Genomic DNA, 17857 nt, shown 5'->3' with positions numbered 1-17857 from the left:
GAACATTCTAGCTAATAAATAAAGAAAAAATGACAATTAGAATACCACCACTTTGATCTCCCTAATTAAAGACTGGAATGTGGATCATCATTGATTGGTACCATCACCAAGAAGATACAATCAGACATTATGCGTATGCAAACAGAACAACACACTACCTATGAACTGGTTGTGTGTTCTGGGGGGAATGGAGATAGGAGGTGACAGAATCGTACAGCAAGCCTCTAGATCCTGTAACCAAGTAACCAATTTACAAGAAATACAGTAAACAGAGGAAAATGTTGAACAACTCCAAAGGAACGCAATCAGCAAAATGTAGTCTGGTAGCTCTAGAGCCAAGGGTGTCAAACTATGCTAGATACTCTTTTTGTAAAGATTTTTATTGAAACAGCCAGGTCCATTCATTTTCCTAATGTCTGTGGCTGCTTTCACACTACAATGGCAGAGCAGAATGTCTGACAAACAATGTGGCCTACGACGGCTAATATATTTTCTTTCCTTTTTTTTCTTTTTAGGGCCAAACCTGAGGTATATGGAGGTTCCCAGGCTAGGGGTAGAATCGGAGCTGTAGCTGCTGGCCTACGCCACCGCCATACCAACACCACATCTGAGCTACGTCTGTGACCTACACCACAGCTCATGGCAATGCCAGATCCTTAACCCACTGAGTGAGGCCAGGGATTGAACCTGTGTCCTCATGGATCCCAGTCAGATTGGTTTCTGCTGAGTCTTGACAGGAACTCCTCTTTCTTTTTTTTTTTTTTTTGCTTTTGAGGGCTGCACCTGTGGCATATGAAAGTTCTCAGGCTATATTTTCTACCTGTTCTTTAAGAAAAACTTTGCCAAATCTTGCTCTATAAGGTAAACAACTCAATTCATTCAACAAATAAAACAACAGGGGAAAAACATGGAGAGAAAACCTATAGGTTAAAAGAGCCCTAATAGACATTCCAATCAATCACAATGTATAGATCTTATTTGTATCTGGATTCAAATAAAACTGGTTTTTTGTTGTTTTTGCTTTTCAGGGCTGCCCCCGAGGCATGCAGAAGTTCCAGGCTACAGGTCAAATTGATGCTACAGCTGCCAGCCTATACCACAGCCACAGTAATGCGGGGATCCAAGCTGCGTGTGCAACCTATACCACAGCTCACGGCAATGCCGGATCCTTAACCCACTGAGCGAGTCCAGGGATCGAACCCAAATCCTCATGGCTATTAGTCAGATTCATTACCACTGAGCCACGATGGGAACTCCTAAAACTTGTTTTTTAAAAAAATATATGGACAACTGAATATGGAGAATTTAAAAATCGTGTATTATTAGTAATAACGTAAAAAATAAAAGAGTCCTCTTTTAGAGATACATACTAAAAATTTCAAAGTGAAAAGGGATTCTGGGATTTGTTTCAAAATAATGCAGAAAAGGGAAACTGAATGGAGGTACAGATGAAGAAATACTGCCCATGAACTGATAACAGCAGAAGCTATGTGATGGTTACACTCTATACAGTTATTCCTTAATGTACATAGTAATAAGATAATATATTCATTAAGCATGTTTAGAAGCTTCAGATCATGATGGAACTCAGACACATTCATGTATTTTTTTAGATATTCCACTATACATCATTTAGGAAAAGGAAAAATGTCATTTTTTAAGTTTTTTATATTTTTTGGCTTAAAGGGGTGCACCTGCAGCATATGGAGTTTCCCAGGCTAGGGGTCGAATCAGAGCTACAGCTGCCAGCCTATACCACAGTCACAGCAACACAGGATCCAAGCCACATCTGCGACCTACACCACAGCTCATGGCAACACTGGATCCTTAACCCACTGAGCAAGGCCACAGATGGAACCTGCATCCTCATGGATACTAGTTGGGTTCATTACCGCTGAGCCACAATGGGAATTTCCTAAAAAGGTCATTTTACTTAAAACTTCTCTGAAGATATACCTCCCTATCTTCTGATACAACAAGGCAAAACTTGTCCCTGTAAGTGTTCTTTCATAATCAGGATGGAATGGGAGCAAGGCCAAAAACTTGTAAAATTTTTGCCCATAAAAACTTGTGAAATTTTTGCCCCTAAAACTTGTAAAATTTTAGCCCATAAAAACTTGTAAAATTTAGAAAAAGGCACCCATTTCTTAAAGTACTTCATTCCAACTGCTAAATTTGTATAATAAATACACAGTCTTGTATGTGAGTGGGGACCCTTAGATATGATGCCTTTATACACTCACCACCTGCACAACTATAAGAGAGGCCCTTCATGAAAATTAAAAAGCAAGTTGCCCAAGAATATAAAGAGTTCAACTCTATGTTTTTGCAAATTGGCAATCTAGAAAAAGTATTCCTCTAATTTGGGAGTTAATCTTCCTCATCTATTTTTTTTTTATTACTCAGAAATGAATATGCCTGTGGATAGTATGTGGGAGAAGTCTACAGACTTTCAAAGCCCTAACATTTCCTTCCTGAATATTCCAAATTATCAAAAACATTTCTCCCAGAAATGCTATTTCTCCCCAATTGCAATAAACACAGAGAGCCAATACACAGCTTCACTAGGATTTCAAATGCAAGAGAGCTGCAGGAAGGAAGGCATGACCAGAGGCTATCAGCTAGGCAGTGTATGAGTATGTGCCCCATTATATACTCCTCTAATAAATACTATAGTGAGGAAACATAACTGATCACTACCATTTCTAAATCTAGTAAGTAAACAAAGGGAACCCCTATGTCTATTTAAAAGTAAACTATTTAAAGTATACATAAACAAGGGGGTCTTAAGTACAGTTATGAGAAAAAGACAAAGGATGCTTTTTTTCATGCAGAAACTAAGTTATAAATGTCTCTATATAGCATCTATACATCATGTTTTAAAAAGTACACTATGCACATCACATATACCAACAAAATTTAATACACAATAGAAGAGCATTCATTTTCTACACACATACATAAGTAAACTGCTAGAACAGGGATTTTTATCATTTTTATACTATGCTCAACCTAAGAATGTTAAATAACAAAATTTTAAAATTTTGAAAAGGATATTAGTACTTTCAAGTGATTTATTTTATAGCAAAGTGACCAAAAAAATCAAGGCGTGTGAAGGCTTCCCAAAGGACTGGTAACTAAAGATACATTTTATAAAAAGGATAGACTATTTTTATTTTTTATTTTGAAAATGGTAGGAACCTTGTAATAACTTCCAATTATCTGCATGGCAACAAATCTCAGCTGCCAATTTTAAGTATTTCATATATACCACATAAATAACACAGTATTAAATTAAAGGCAATTTTATGAAGTAAAGAACTATGAAGACAAAGTAAGATTCCTTTTCCAAGCCCTTCCACCCACAATATCAAATTCATAGGACTAAATGTAAACTTACTTGGGCTGTTAGAAAGGTATCATCTTCACCTTCTTGAGCTTCAATTTCCTAAGTAAAAGGGTATACAATAGCTTTGCTTTACAAAATATCTGAGTAACATGAGAATGCTTTTATGCTACACCTAATTATCACTTGCCTCGTGTTCTGTACAGTGTCTATGGATACCATGAGAACTAAGTCAATGCTTAATAATTCAGACCATTTTTTATGCCAACATAAAAACTTAGATACAGTGATAAGAGAGTTAGAAAAATGTCCATCATGAGCCCTTCAGGCTAGGTAGAACAAGGTGTTCCAAGCATGAATACTGACCCCTAATCCAATGACTTTCTTAAGAGGTACTAACGTACTTCAAAGCGGGACAAATGGTCTATTTCATTCAAAAAAAGATTTTTAAAATGATACGCTTTTAAGTTAAACTTTCATAAGTAATTTCCCCACCCTTGATAATAATGGAATAAATAAATATTAATCTTTTATATCTACTAAAGCAGCAAAAGGAAAAAATAAACTACCACCTGGTAATGTTTGCAAGATTAGAGAGAAATGGTACACTCCTTCATAGCAGGGTAGTTAGCAACTTGAAACTTAAATATACCAATTTAAAGGAACAGCTATTAGACACACAGAAAGCAGTCTAATAAGTTATGGTGTAAGATATAAATTATGAAGTTATTATGATATGTTATGTGAATATATATTAATAACTACTATGTAAAAATACATACACATGTGGAAGATAAAGCAAAATTTAAAAAATCATCTTAGGTGGTAGGATTCTGGGTGATTTAGAAATAACTTTAAAAATGTATTTTTTGAAAATTCTGTGACTTCTACATTGAATTAGAAGAAATACTCTAATTATTTAGTACTAATTTATCTGTGTCACGTTTCAAAAAAACTGGCTAAAGACCTGACTTTCGATGTCCTCTTTCTCTATATCTTCTATTGCTTCTGCCTCTATTAATTCATGAGCTCTCTTGTTCTCTTCTGCAGAAAGTAACTCCTTGGAATGCACATGTTCTTCTTCATTTTCACCAAATTCTTCAGAGTCCTTTAGTTCATCGTTTCCATCTTGTTCATGTGCCTCTTGATTCTCCAATTCACAGTCCTTTTAATGGTAAGAAAATTTGGTACAACTAGAGGCAAAGTAGCATACAGGCTATCCACCAAACTTTTTGGTAATTTACATCTCTAAATGTTTTTACTTTTATCATATTTTAACATTATTCCCAAAGTCAAAGTTCAATCACTTTTACTACATACTGTATCTTTAAAAATAGAGGCGTTCTAACACCAAGGTCAGTAAACTATGCATCTGAGTTCCCAAACCTCTCGTGCTGAAATACATACACACTAATTGGACTGCTCTCAAGTTCAAGTTATTTAATATTTACCAAGTCACATTCTGTGAGCTGTCCTAGAAGACATGGCTTCAAAGAAATGACTTGTTTTCTACACATGGCACAGTTTGATTTAACTTCAAAGACCGTGGAAGTCTTATATATGATAACATAAAGTTTATTTCTAATTAATAATAAGGAATTCCAACTGTTACACCAATGTCTGTTCTGGGAGAAATGCAAATAATTAATCTAAATGTATTTGTTTTGAAATCTACCACGATGCCACAAAGCCAATTAAGCAGGGGAACACAGGTTATGATTGTCTCTGTGAAGGAGTATCTACTTGCCCTTCAAAGTTTATGGATACAAAGGTGCCTGAGTAGAAACATGGAAAAAAGTAGCAATCTGCCTGGATCCCTCTTCAATTAACTGCAGAGAAAGGGTTGAAAGCAATGAATATTCCTTCCTCCTACCCTATTCTTAAGGTAAATCTATATTTAAGAAAAGTTTCTGGGTTAGAAGGGAAAAAGTACAGGGGTATAACTATTCATCATTCATAACTAAAGTGCAATGAAGTAAAAGAAATTTCTGAGGGAGGTAGGAACAGAGAAGAAATATGACTATTTTGTAATGTGGAGTGTCGGGGAGCAGGGCATCTCTGGGAAAGCAGGTTTAACCAACTTCACTACATTTGGGTGGGCGAACATTGAGAATAGAAAATGAAGTAGGTAGTTGGTTATATGATGGTAGAAAAATAAGTGCAGAACAAAAGAAAAACTAGGGGAGTCACTGAATTTCATCTACTCTGAAGTGCCAACTTTGACCCATTCTCCTCACTTATATAAATAGAAGCAATTCCTATAATATTCATATATCTAAACAATAGGTGATATTTACCCACCACTTCTGTATAAAGTCCAAAATTACCAACGCTGAGACAGGAAAAGTATATGCATTTAACTTCTGTCAAATACATCATACATACTGATACTACCAAAGGGAAAAAGAAAAATAAATAAGAAATAATAAATAAATTTAAAATACATTTAAACAGGATTTTTTTTCTTAAGGGCCAGACCATGGCATATGGAAGTTCCCAGGCCAGGGGTCAAATCAGAGCTGTAGCTGCCAGCCTATACCACATACACAGCAAAGCAGGATCCAAGCTGCGTCTGTGACTTACACCACAGCTCACAGCAATGCTGGATCCTTAACCCAATGAGCAAGGCCAGGGATCGAACCTGCATCCTCATGGATACTAATCGGATTCGTATCCACTGCACCACAACAGGAATTCCCTAAATAGGATATTTTTTTGAAGCTCTTTTGTTCTTCTAGACATTATGGCTGGGTTCATTTAACAACACAAAGGCATCCTTTGCAGTACACATAAGAGACAGTATTATATCTCCTTGTAACATTTCAAACTATACAATTTTTATGAAATGAAGAGCTGAAAGTTAGAAATTTGAAAACTAAAAGCGTCTTTACTAAGTCACAATACTTTTCCACTTTATGGGTAATTCTGGCTTAATCATACACTCACTAGTGAAGACAATTAGAGGGGAAAAAAAAGCAAAGGAATGGAAAATATACTATTAAAAAAAAAAAACACACAAACACAGAATACAAAGACTGAAGAGTTCCTAAACCTCAAACAAAAGTTGGTTACAGGCATGCAATCAATCTTAATGGATCCCTGAGCAAATATTTCCTAAAATTATCTGACTTCAGGATTAATTCCACAACCAGACATCCTTCTCTCTGTGCCTGGGTAAGGTGTGTGGTGCTGTGCAAACTATATGTGCATAAGGTGGGGTGGGGGTAGGGGGACTGGGTAGAGAACTATATGTCAGGAGAGAAGGATGGGTGAATGGACTTGAGCTGACCTCATGACGGAGCACACAGAAATCCTGCAATGTTACGGATATATGGACTAATTTTACACAGAAGATAGAAAACAGGGAATGTAAATTACATAATTTAAGACCTAATGATCAATAAGTATCAGATCACATTTCATTAAAATGTAAACAAAACAAAGTCTATGATTTTAAATAACTAAGTATATAGAACTGCCACAATCTTTTTTTTTTATTTTTGTCTTTTTGCCATGTCTTGGGCCGCTTCCACGGCATATGGAGGGTCCCAGGCTAGGGGTTGAATCAGAGCCGTAGCCACCGGTCTACACCAGAGCCATAGCAACGCGGGATCTGAGCCGCGTCTGCAACCTACACCACAGCTCACAGCAACGCCAGATCCTTAACCCACTGAGCAAGGGCAGGGATCGAACCCGCAACCTCATGGTTCCTAGCCGGATTCGTTAACCACTGAGCCACTATGGGAACTCCAGAACTGCCACAATCTTAATTAAAATTACATACTTCATTTTTCTGGTTGGTCAGTTTTGAAACACATTCTTTTTAGCGAATAAAGATCTGGCTTATTTATCTTTAAAGGACAAAACAAAATTCCTAATTTGATCTTTACTAAGTAGCAAGACATCAACAATTTTCTCTCTCTGTTTTAAGGACTAGGTTAATCTAAATTATATACAAAAGCTAATGCAATGGGCAGATGGAAGATAAATTATCAATATCCTTCATTGCAGTATCTTGTCCAGGAAATAAAAAATCAATTGTCCTATAGCTGCTCTCTGGCCCCTATGTCTCAAATTTCTATTTAAAGGCCTGGACAAACATTTTTTTGCTCTATGTTTCATATAACTAAAGATAAAGTTATTTAATATATTTCTCAACTACAAGAAATAGTGAGACTGACAATAACATGCAAGTCTCATTTTACCTACATATTTCACTGTCTAATGTTCAAGTAAAATGCATGAATTGATGATGCAAAATACTAGCTTCAAAATAAACATCTTAACCTGTGTAATTAACACTTTACCTTGACAAAAGCATCATCTTCCACAGAAGCATCTCCACTCAACTCATCTGCTTCCTGTTTTTTACCTGCGAAAGAAGGAAAATGGGCTAACAACCAATGTTTTATTACTTTAAGAGCAAAAATATTCAGAGTTTACCCCAAGGTATCACCTCCATTCCCAAATCATCTAACAATGCTAATGCCAACTGCTTATAAACCACCTGGCCATAGCTGTCCCAAAACCAAAAAAAGCTTTAACAACGCCATGCCGTTTCACTAAAATAAACCGGGCAAATAATTAATCCTACATATGAACCCATCATCTTAACCAACTTGACATATGAGATACATTTTTCTTTACACCACTCAAATTCTCTATCCTCAATTGTTCTGGAGGTAGCAGCACCTTTCAACAGTATTCTACTAACTGAATATATAACCAGACATCTGATAGCTAAATTCAAGACTCACACCCCCCATAAAGTCTTTCTGAAGTTCTCCTCTTCAACAAGATTTCTGTGAAATAAAACTCTCACACTCAACACCTCACAATCCATCAGCTGATAACATATTGCACTACTCTCAGGTACATCTTGCTTCATCATTTAAAAAAATACTTAAAGTACACTGACTGCTTTTATGCTTATGTTGGTTTCTCCAAAGGCCTAAATATATATAGTGCTGGGCATTTAACATAATGACTGATTTAACTAACTTAAGGCAAGTAGAAATTACTTCAGACCAAAAACTGTTAATTGCTTCCAGACAGACTACAGACCTCCTCAACCCAATTCTTGTCCTCCAAATTTTGCAAACTGAGGGCTGGAATTTTTTTACGGTTTTCCACATTAAAAAAAAAAAAAAAAAAGCTTTCCACTGAGCTAAGGCTAAAAGTTCATGTTTTCAAGCAAGTCCACAAAAACCTACTTAACATCCATAATGTATCAGAAATGCTGTGTGTGTATATATATATAAGCTGAAAGAATTTAACTATTAGAAAATTTTCAGAATTCATTTATTCTGAAATGTTAATGAATGTTCTGTCCTGAGGTCAATGAATCTTTTCCTATGTCTATTTTCTTATGTCATGTACCTATTTCAAGCTTCCATGATCCCCAGGGTAGGGGGTTTAGCTGTGGAGTAAATATAAAAAAAAGTTAGTATACCTCCCTTTCACATGTCTCCTTACCAACTCCTATCTTCCATCTATTCCCAATTTGAAATCCTTTCTGTGAATGAGTGAAAAAAAAAAAAGGGCAACAAAATATTGGTCCTTCCAAAAGTGTGAAAAGAAGATTAGGAGTTTTATTTTACCCACTGAGGTAAAAGAGGTCTTCTTGTCCCTGAGGGTTTGTGTCAATCAAAAGAGAAACAAAATGTGCAGCTTAGAATGGCATTTCTATTTTAGAGAAAATATAAATCAGAAGTTACTACAAAGGCAACAACAACAAAAAAAGATGTTCCTTCCTTGAAAAAGAAAACAGTATTATCTGAGAAAGAGTTCACTAAATTCTCCTATCACATTTAGAGATAGAAAGTTTCATAATATAAAAGCCTTAAAGATGCTACCTTTGGGGATAAATAAGTCCATCTCCCACCCACCACACCACCAAATAAGCAAAAGAGTAGAGCTTTGGGGTGAACTCCTTCGGATTATTTGCAAATAGCATTTGCTCTTTACAAATATAAAATCCTTTACAATTTGCAAAGCACTTTAAAAAAAGAGGGAAGAAAAGGTTCAATTGATTTTTCCAAGCACTCGATGATACACACGGCAGATGACCACAATTTTACAAAAGAAAAAAATGAACCTGAGAGGTTACACAGCTTGTCCAAAGCTAGTAAATGGTATTTTCAGAACTGGAAGCCAAGGCTTCTCACTTCCAGTCCTAAATTCTTTCCACTACATCTAACTATGACCTACTTAAACGACATTATTCTAGTAAGGAGTGGTTAATTAACTCAATTTAAAGATATTATCTTTGAAATGGCAGCCCTAAGCATAACGACACGCTACATATACTATGCACACTCCATGGTGAATTTCACTTGCCTTAGTTTACTTAAAGGAAATCCAAATTACACTACATCACAAAAACAACAGCAGTTACTACCACTGCTTAAGCAGCTTCCACAGTGCAGGCACCAAGATACATGCTTCATGTATATTAATGCATTCATTTTTATCCTCATAACTACTCTGAAACTTTTATCCCCATTTCACAAAACAGGACACTAACGCTGAAAAGTTAATCACATTACAAAACTAATGGAGGCAGTGCTTCAATTTAAACCCAGGCCTATTTCCACCCTTCAAAACCCAAAGGACCATCAGATCTTCAAGCAGCTACATTGTGCCAGTTATTTAAAATGTTACCTCTTTTAGGACCAACAGAGGCTCCAAAAGCCCTGTCTGTAAAGTTTTTAATGTGAGACTCACAGAGATTACATAACCAGTCCTATAACAAACAGGCAACAAGAGGCAGAAGTACACAAAAAAGTCCAACTCTGCTATTCCTTATTGGGGTTTTTGCTTCTTGTTTTGGCTGTGCCTGCAGCAGATGGAAGTTCCTAGGCCAGGGGTTGAACCCATGCCGAGGCTATAATCAGAGCCATAGCAAGTGACAACACCAGATCTTTAACCTGCTGAGCCACCAGGGAACTCCCATCCCTTATTGTTTTTAACAGCTGTATCATATGAAAGCACTAAACACTTAATGTGTCATCAACTTGTGAACATAAAAACCATGAGGAAAAGATTTTCAAATATAGAGTGATGAAACTGTAAAGATAACCTGATAGGTACATAATATTTAAGAAAGCTGACATTTTACACACTAGTTTTTGACTGATTTCATAATCTATGTAACTTTCGTCTTGTTTACACACACTGAATTAGAAACTATATTGTAATTTCTTCCTTTATGAAAAAAAGTATCACCCCTCCCCGATGTAAAATATAACTCACATTTTAAAAAGCTATGATGGTCACCATCCAGCCCAGAACCTAGTACAATGCTCTATAATGAGCAGATACTTGAGCATTATATATGTACTGACTGATAATGGCATAGGTTCTAGTTTGAATGCTAGCAGTAAACGAGATCTAGGTTTCTACTCCGCCCTCACTGGGACAAAGGTAACATGCATGCCAGTCAAACTAGCACCAAGAGCAACCCCATCCTGTCAGTAAGGACTGTAAACTTCAACTGTAACAATGCTTCAAGGTATATCTACAGGATATCATGATGTCACAGCTAAGAATTCACAAGAAAAACCAAATCCCACTTAAATCAACAAGCACCACCAGCTTCAGCACACTTTTGTATAGTCAGTAACCATTTATACCTTTATTTCCCATTTAAACTGGTACTATTAAAGCTCCTACAGCAAATTAATACATGAATCTTTTGTCCTTCAGAGAATGAAATCGTGAACTGGTCCAAAGGAAAGTAGTGCAACCAGGATGAGGAAGCTAACTGAAAGTTTCACATAAGCCTAACTTTAATGCTACGGGAACAAAACCAGAAGAGAAATTGAGCAGTAAAGATAGTGTGAATAGCAGAATTAAAAGGTGGAAGCAGAATCACTTACCACATCTCAAACTGTCATAGGAGTAACATATAGCTATTTTGAAATTACATAAAATACACTGCAATTGTTTTTAGAGTCTAAAATAAAACAGCAAAGTAAAAATGTATATACCCAAGGAAAACGAAGCTAGAACATTTCTTTATTTATGCAACATAAATTTGTATAGGTCCACAAATCCTTAATGAAACCATCTGGGCCAGACTGGTTTAGAACTGTCAGATTTTAAAAGAGTACAATTGTGTATATACCATTTGGCAATTTAAACCTCTCAGTGGCTTCTGGAACAGTTTCTCTCGATCGATTACAGACGTGCAATGAAACATATGGATATTAACATCAACTAGGATAAATCAAGACTATAAGCCTCACTCTTGCCACCAAACTTTAGAAAAAACTTTGTTTTCAGAATATTTTTATTTCTGAATTATAAATAAAGAATTCTGGATCACAATTTGTTTTTCGCCTTCAAAGCAAAGTGGTCCTTATAGGGGTTTGCGATCTTCCTTTCAAGCTCAGAAATACCTCCAAAAATAAAACAAAACAAAATCCACTTAATAAGTAGATTTTAAAGTAATTTCACCAAAAAACTTTGAAGATGAGAAACTTTTCCCCCAAACATTTACAGAAGCTATAAAATGCAGAAAATGTGTAGTCATAAAATTTGTTAGAGAAGAGGGGGTAAGATTCAGAGTCCAAGTCAAACTGAGCAATGTCAGTATTTCCAGCAACAACCCCTCCCTAACTGCATGAAATCTTAAAATAATCATGGACTATGCCTTGTGTTAACTGTATGCATCTGTATTTTAGTTTCTCTTCTATTAAAATATTTCACTAAATGAAATCAGTTTTCTAAAAAGCTTTTGCACATTGCCTTAAACACAGTAGTCATTCGATAGGTCATTTTATTATTTTAAAAAAATCTACCATAAAGATAATTCATACTCATAATACAACACTGTAAGTAAACTACATTCCAGTAATTTAAAAAAAAATTTTTTTTTAAATCTCTTTGTCATCTAAAGATAACCAAACTGGGAGGTCCCTGGTGGATCAGTGGGTAAAGGATACTGCATTGTCACTGCTGTGGCTCTAGTTAAAGCTTTGATCCCTGGATCAGGAACTTCCAAACGCCAAAATAAATAAATACAAACAAATAAATAAAGATAACCAAACTGAACATCCACACACACTTGTGAGCATTTTACAAGATTTTAAAAGGCAGCAAAATGTAACTGAGTTCTTGGGAGTTCCCATTGTGGCGCAGCAGAAATGACTCCCACTAGGAACCATGAAGTTTCAGGTTCGATCCCTGGCCTCACTCAGTGGGTTAAGGATCCGGCGTTCTCCTTAGCTGTGGTGTAGGCCGGCAGCTGTAGCTGTGATTCGACCCCTAGCTTGGGAACCTCCATATGCCACAGGTATGGTCCTAAAAAGACACACACACAAAAAAATTAACTGAGTTCTTAATGGATTACTTTTCTCTCCTATCAATAAAAGAAAAATAGTGCTGCCTAACTCTCAGCACTGTTGTGAGCATCAAATAAAGATCAAAGGTTTTTGAAAATTCTGAGGTATAGAAAACAAACTGCAAGGTGACAAGAAGAAAAGAGAAGAATAAAAATGATGCTAAGTTTCAAACTTTAGCCTGTAGTAACCAGTGGTTCTTAACTCTAGCTCCGGGACAATTACCTGAGGAGCTTTTAGGAAATACTGATTCCTGGGCCCCCAACAGAGCAATGGAAACCAAATTTCTAGGGGGCAGGCATCTGGTATCTGTATTTTTAAAAACTCAACTCTACTCTAGAGTAGATTGAGCATAACTGAAGAAGTTGGAGTGAAAAGAATGTAAGAGGAAGGTTACTATTTTCAGATTCGCCAGACTAAAGAAAATTTAATAAAACACCTTTAACAAAACACTACACATGGTATGAACCTATTTTAGTTCTTAAAAAGGAAAAAGAACCCTTAAACATAAACTTCCTATGAGTACATGCACATGTACGTACACACAGACCTTAGAGCAACAAAACGTTACCTATGATAAATTCAGGATGGTGGAATTGTAATTTTCATTTTTTTGTACTTTTCTGGATTATCTTTTTTTTTTTTTTTCCCATTTTCAGCTGCCCCAGAGCATAAGGAGTTTCCAGGCCGGGGACCAGATCTGAGCTGTACTTGTGACCCACACTAAAGCTGTGGCAATGCCAAATCCCCAAACCACTGTGTTGGGGTGGGGATTGAATCTGCATCCCAGTGCTCCTGAGTCACCACTGATCCCACTGCACCACAGGGGAACTCCCGGATTATCTAATTTTTAAAGTAAAAACATTTCACTTTTATAATCTGGAAAACAATTCTTTTTTTTTTTTTTTTTTTTTTTAAATGAGAGTTGCAACGTTTATTTCAGGTTCTCGCTTGGGTTTTTTTTGTATTTTTTTTTTTTTCTTTTTTGCCACACAGGCAGTATGTGGGAATTCCTGGGCCAGGGATTGAACCTACGCCGCACAGCAGCAACCAGAGCCACAGCGGTGAGAACGCAGGAGCCTCAACCCGCTAGGCCATCAGAGAACTCCCTGGAAAACAATTCTAATAAAGCTATAATGCAAATTACTATTCCAGGGTACCAAGATTGCCACATAAGGCTAGCTAGGGCTGTGAAGTTTATGGTGTGAACAGTTAACTCCTGGAATTGCACAACACAAAAGCCCTTTTATTGTAATATGTGAGAACTACCACAGAATTGACTAAATAAACCAGTAAATTTCAGCCTTAAGCCTTAGTTTAAGAATTTTTCAGTCTCTTCATGAAAGTCATTTCTGATGTTACCAACCAACAATAATGATTTCTTGGAGTTCCCACTATGGTGCCGTGGGTTAAGAATCTGACTGCGGTGGCTCAGGTCTCTGCAGAGGTGTGGGTTCAATGCCTGGTGTAGTGGGTTAAAGGATCTGGTACTGCCACAGCTTCAAGGTAGGCCACAGCTGCAGCTTAGATTCAATCCCTGGCCTGGAAACTTCCATAAGTCCTGGGTGTGGCCATAAAAAAATAATACTAATACTAATGATGATGATGATGATTTCTTTTTTCCTCTAATTCTTAGACAATTCTCACTTTATTTCACTTTATTTTATAAGAGATTGTGAAAGAGAAGATAAGGTTTGAAGTCTTCTGCCCTTAATTCAAAATGCCTAGAAGATAAATGACTTGGGAGAAAAAACTCTTAGAGAAATAGAAAATTTTACCTGTATCCCCACCAGGATCTTTGACACACACCCCGTATAACAAAATAGCTGAAAAAAGCGAAAGTGATTCAATGATAAACAATCTACCACAGACAACTGCATAAATCAAATGCAAGTTTTAATGGCTGAGATAAAAGAGCCTAGTTTTGTGAAATGAAAATGACATACACAACTTCTGAGGCCGAACAATATTCCAGCAAAAGTTATGAGGCTTTCCAACATAGCAGCGACTTGGTGAGGGATAAAAGGCCACTGCCAAGATTCATGTGTTCTAAAAGTAAGTACATTTCAGACATCAATGTTTAAGAAGTCACTAGTGCTGTTGAGAAAGGCACCTTAAAAAGAAAAAATATTTAATAAGATAGTAAAGACTATTAATCTCGGATATTCATGCTTCCTACAAAAGAAATACGCAATTAAAATGAGCGCCAAGAGATCTTTTTTCAAGTCCCCCCCAACCCCCAAGCCAGAGATCAAACCTGCATCAAAGCAGTTACCCCAAGCCACTGAAGTCAAGAGTATTTTTAAAAGCAGTTGTTAAGCAAGTCATCACATGGTCCTCAGTATTCATCTAACAAATATTTTCTGAGTGCCTATTATATGCCAAGCAATATGCTAGGAATCATAGAGACTAATGTAAATAAAAGACTACATCCTTACCCTTACGAAGCTTCTAGCCCAGTCAGTACCCAAAAAAGAATTATGACAATTTTGTCCCCAAAACCCTTCTCAATGCCACAGATCTAATTAAAATTTCCTTAGCATCCAAACATACTACAGTTTAAAAAAAAAAAAAAAAAATTGGAGTTCCTGTCGTGGCTCAGTGGTTAACAAATCTGACTCGCATCCATGATGACGCAGGTTCGATCCCTGGCCTCAATCAGTGAGTTATGGATTCAGCGTTGCCATGAGCTGTGGTGTGGGCCACCGATGCAGCTCAGATCTGGCGTTGCTGTGGCACAGGCCAGTGGCTACAGCTCCAATTTGACCCCTAGCCTGGGAACCTCCATATGCCACAGGTGCGGCCCTAAAAAGCCAAAAAAAAAAAAAAAAAAAAAATTGCAGGAGTTACAGTACACTATGATATTGTATATCAAACTCATTTTAATTGGATATTCTTCTGTGGCATACAAATTTTAGAAAGCTGTACACAGAAAACATGCAATTATACTAACTAGTATCTTCCACAAAAAAAATCAGGCATTGTATGTATGGATACACCTATAACTCCCAAATATACTTGTTTCTAAGTGAAAACAAATCAGATTTTATATAGCAGTTTAAATCTTTTTTTAAGCCTGCAAGTATGCCAAGTGAGTTTCAACTCAGTATTATATAAGCTTCTGTACTGGTTAACTACTTAAAGCAACTTTTGCCGAAATTAAGACATGACTCTAAAGGTTGAAAATCCAAAGAAATGATATCCTATTGACAGATAAACCCAAAGAAAGTTTAAATCTATAATCTCTAAAACAAGCTAATGAGGAGTTAGCTCTACCTGTTTAACTGCTTTCTTAGCGCACACCCAAATAATGACAGTAAATCTCACAGTGAAGCTTTCTTCTAGGTTACTTATTAAAAAGTTCATAGCAAAGAGAGGGTGAAAGACTCAGAAGTGAGAACCAATCTAAGCTACAAATTTCACCATATGAACTATGCAAATAGATATTTGTAATATTTTACAAATATGTTGATCATAAACATTAGAACCCACTATAACATTATCAACATTTGTTACAAGTTTGTGAGTTTGTGCTTATAATCACATTAAATTCTACAATATACTAAAGAATGCAGGTTCCTTTTCCTCTGATCTGTCGAAACATAATTTTATCCCCCCAAAAATTTTTAAGAAATAGTGACCCTGCACTTAAAAGAAAATGAGCTCAATATTTTACCTAAGCAATTTTTCAAGACCCATGAAGCATCTCTTGCCTTATCATTTAACATCATTTAACTTTCATTTGCTGCATTAAGCCACATTATCATCACAATTATTTATTTTCCTAACAAGCTATTAAGTGCTATGTCTTGCAGATGTCCACATGAATGCCTCTAAGCAATCCCTTTATTTTCTTCCTTTTCTAGAATTCTCAGCTAAACATATCCATACTGAAGTGAGGAGAAAAGTGCTAGCTTTACTATTCCTTATACATATATTTTAGGTGAACAGAGAAAAATTTTCTTCTGGTTCCTGGTTACCTATAACTAAGAGACCTTACAGATAGTCCGATAAATTTTCCAATTTTATAAAAAGTAAGTAAACCCACTGAAGGAAAAGTAGTGTGACCAAATGAAATTACTTTCAAGGTGATACTGCTAAGCTTAGTGAAACAATTTGGCAAAAAGAACATCATATTAAAATAATTTATTGAATCTTAGTTTTAAAAATGGTTAACTTGATTTTTTTTGAAGTTTCCATGTTCGAATTTAATGTCTAAAAATTATTTTTAAACTTCTTAATTTACACTAATCTTGCAAGGATCTTAACTGTAAATTAATTCAAACTAGGTTCTTGGTTTAGGATTTATATCAAGATCTTTGTAATTCATAGGATTTTCAGAACAATGATAAATGAAATTGAAGGAGACAAGAGCTATTTATCACACATGTCCCAGAATAAGTCTTATGAAGTACTCAGTTGTAGTGTGTTGCAGACAAATGATTAATGTTACAACTCCTAACTAAACACCACAAGACACCTTAACATCCAAGTTATGGAAAAATGAAATTTCAAGTATCCTTATAATCCACATAAGAGGAAAAAAATAACCTACTATGATATACACACACATATACTGAAAAACTTCTTAAAATGATATATTGCTGAATTAGAATATTTCTAAGGGTAAAATGAATGAAGTTCCTAACGGCTGAAAAATAAACAGATATAGAGAAATTAAGAGTAGGTGAGGATGAATAAATCAAATGAGATTTACTTCACAGCCTAAAATCAATAATTAGCTCGAATAACTTGAGACTACGATTAATATATAATATCTGTCAAATTATCACAAAGTGCTGAATAAATGACATGAACCAAAATTACTATAAGAAACCACTATAAGAAACACGGTTAATTCCTAATATACTTATTTCTGACTTTTCTATGCTTCCTTGTTTTGAAATTGCCTCTGGGTTGTCACCAGAGGCTTCTCAACAGGAGCTTCTCTAAACACAGGGAAAATGTATCTCTCAAAGTGATACACTGAGTCAGAATTACATTAAAAGCCACAGACCTTCAAGATAACTTTGTTACTCCTCTAAACTACATTTCTATCTCTGCCATTACCATCCTATCCAGGAAATGCTTATTGGCCCTTTTCAATCTCCTTTGGCACAAATAGGGGACTCTTGCAAACCTACAAAAACTCATACTGTGAGATGGC

General features: G+C 35.9%; 1 protein-coding gene across 50 annotated transcripts in view; it reads right to left on the bottom strand.

The window, feature by feature from the left end:
* Nucleotides 1-17857, bottom strand: part of SLTM (SAFB like transcription modulator) — a 50134-nt gene that overhangs the window by 29938 nt on the left and 2339 nt on the right. For 26 of the 50 annotated variants that reach the window (XR_014810338.1, XR_014810352.1, XR_014810347.1 and 23 more), the window contains 3 exons: nt 7654-7718; nt 4314-4511; nt 3401-3448 (listed from right to left, as the gene is read on the bottom strand). Coding sequence is in view for 36 of the 50 variants with exons in the window: in XM_021073584.2 (XP_020929243.1) it covers nt 3401-3448; nt 4314-4511; nt 7654-7718 (311 nt within the window). In the remaining 14 variants the exon portion in view is untranslated. Of the gene's footprint in view, nt 1-3400; nt 3449-4313; nt 4512-7653; nt 7740-17857 lie in introns of all 50 variants that reach the window. The other 24 variants (XR_014810292.1, XR_014810297.1, XR_014810293.1 and 21 more) reach the window with 3 other exon arrangements.

The sequence above is a fragment of the Sus scrofa genome, chromosome 1 (genome assembly GCF_054392235.1).
Source record: "Sus scrofa isolate SSC_HxYL_T2T_F1_AM1 chromosome 1, Sscrofa_HxYL_maternal_Yorkshire_Landrace_v2.0, whole genome shotgun sequence".
Classification (NCBI taxonomy): Eukaryota; Metazoa; Chordata; class Mammalia; order Artiodactyla; family Suidae; genus Sus; species Sus scrofa.
This window is presented reverse-complemented; position numbering and strand designations above follow the sequence as displayed.